We start from the raw sequence: 1,061 nt of genomic DNA on the forward strand, positions 1-1,061 counted from the left end.
GCAAACAGGTCTACCTGAGCGACTCCGAAATGACTCCAAATCAGCTGGACCATCTGAGGATGGAGTCTCCATTCTCCCAGGAGCGCAGCTCGTGTCAGCTCGTCGGCTGCCCAGTTGTGCAGACCAGGAATGTGAATGGCATGAAGCGACCTTAGATGCTTCTGACTCCAGAGGAGGAGGTGGCGGGCGAGTTGCGACATGCGACGGGAACATAGACCACCTTGTCGGTTGATGTACGCAATGGTCGCAGTGTTGTCCGTACGGACCAGTACGTGCTTGCCTTGAAAGTGCCCTTTGAGATGGATCAAGGCCAGGCGAACTGCCAGCAACTCCGTGTGAACCACAGCATGCCTGGAGACCTGTTCCAGGGGCACTCTTGCCAGGAGAAACGCAAGGTCTGACCATGGGGTGAAGGTTTGGTGACAGGCCGGTGTGACTCGGACCCGGTGAGTGCCGCGAAGCCACGCCCACCTTACAACTCGGCCATGGAGTCAGTGTTAAAGCGGTCTCATATGAAGCAGCCCCAGCGGCGTGACTGCCGCTGCAGCTGCCATATGCCTCAGGAGCCTCTGAAACTGTTCCAGTGGGACCGACGTCCTGCCCTTGAACATATTCAGGCAGTTCAACACCGATGAGCACGTGCTTGCATGAGGCATGCTCGACCGAATCCAACTCCATACCAAGAAAAGAGATCCTCTCCAAGGAGAGTTTCCTCTTTTCCTAGTTGACCCGAAGACCCAACCGGCTGAGGTGCAAAAGCACCAAGTCCCTGTGTGCACACAACTGATCCTGAAACTGAGGTAGTACGAGCCAGTCGTCGAGGTAGTTCTCTCAGGGGAGCAAGGGCTGCCTCCGCAACTTACGTGAAGAGACGGGGCGACAGGGACAGCCCGGGGGGCAGGACCTCGTACTGAAATGCTCGTCTTTCGGACGCGAACCGCAGCAATGGTCTGTGGTGCAGAAGGATTGACACATGAAAGTATGCGTCCTTCAGGTCGATCGCTGCAAACCAATCTCGGGGACGGACGCACCCGAAGATGCGTTTCTGCGTCAACATCTTG

At 56.6% G+C, this 1,061-nt stretch overlaps 1 protein-coding gene across 1 annotated transcript in view; it reads left to right on the plus strand.

Moving 5' to 3' along the window:
- Window positions 1–299: 299 nt before the first annotated feature.
- Window positions 300–1,061, plus strand: part of LOC107740767 (macrophage mannose receptor 1) — a 50,579-nt gene continuing 49,817 nt past the window's right edge. Inside the window, exon 1 of the mRNA XM_016553273.1 lies at window positions 300–395. Within this exon, the coding sequence (XP_016408759.1) occupies window positions 300–395 (96 nt within the window). The remainder of the gene's footprint in view (window positions 396–1,061) is intronic.

This window comes from Sinocyclocheilus rhinocerous, unplaced genomic scaffold (assembly GCF_001515625.1).
Source record: "Sinocyclocheilus rhinocerous isolate Xijiao unplaced genomic scaffold, SAMN03320098_v1.1 scaffold1456, whole genome shotgun sequence".
Taxonomy (NCBI): Eukaryota; Metazoa; Chordata; class Actinopteri; order Cypriniformes; family Cyprinidae; genus Sinocyclocheilus; species Sinocyclocheilus rhinocerous.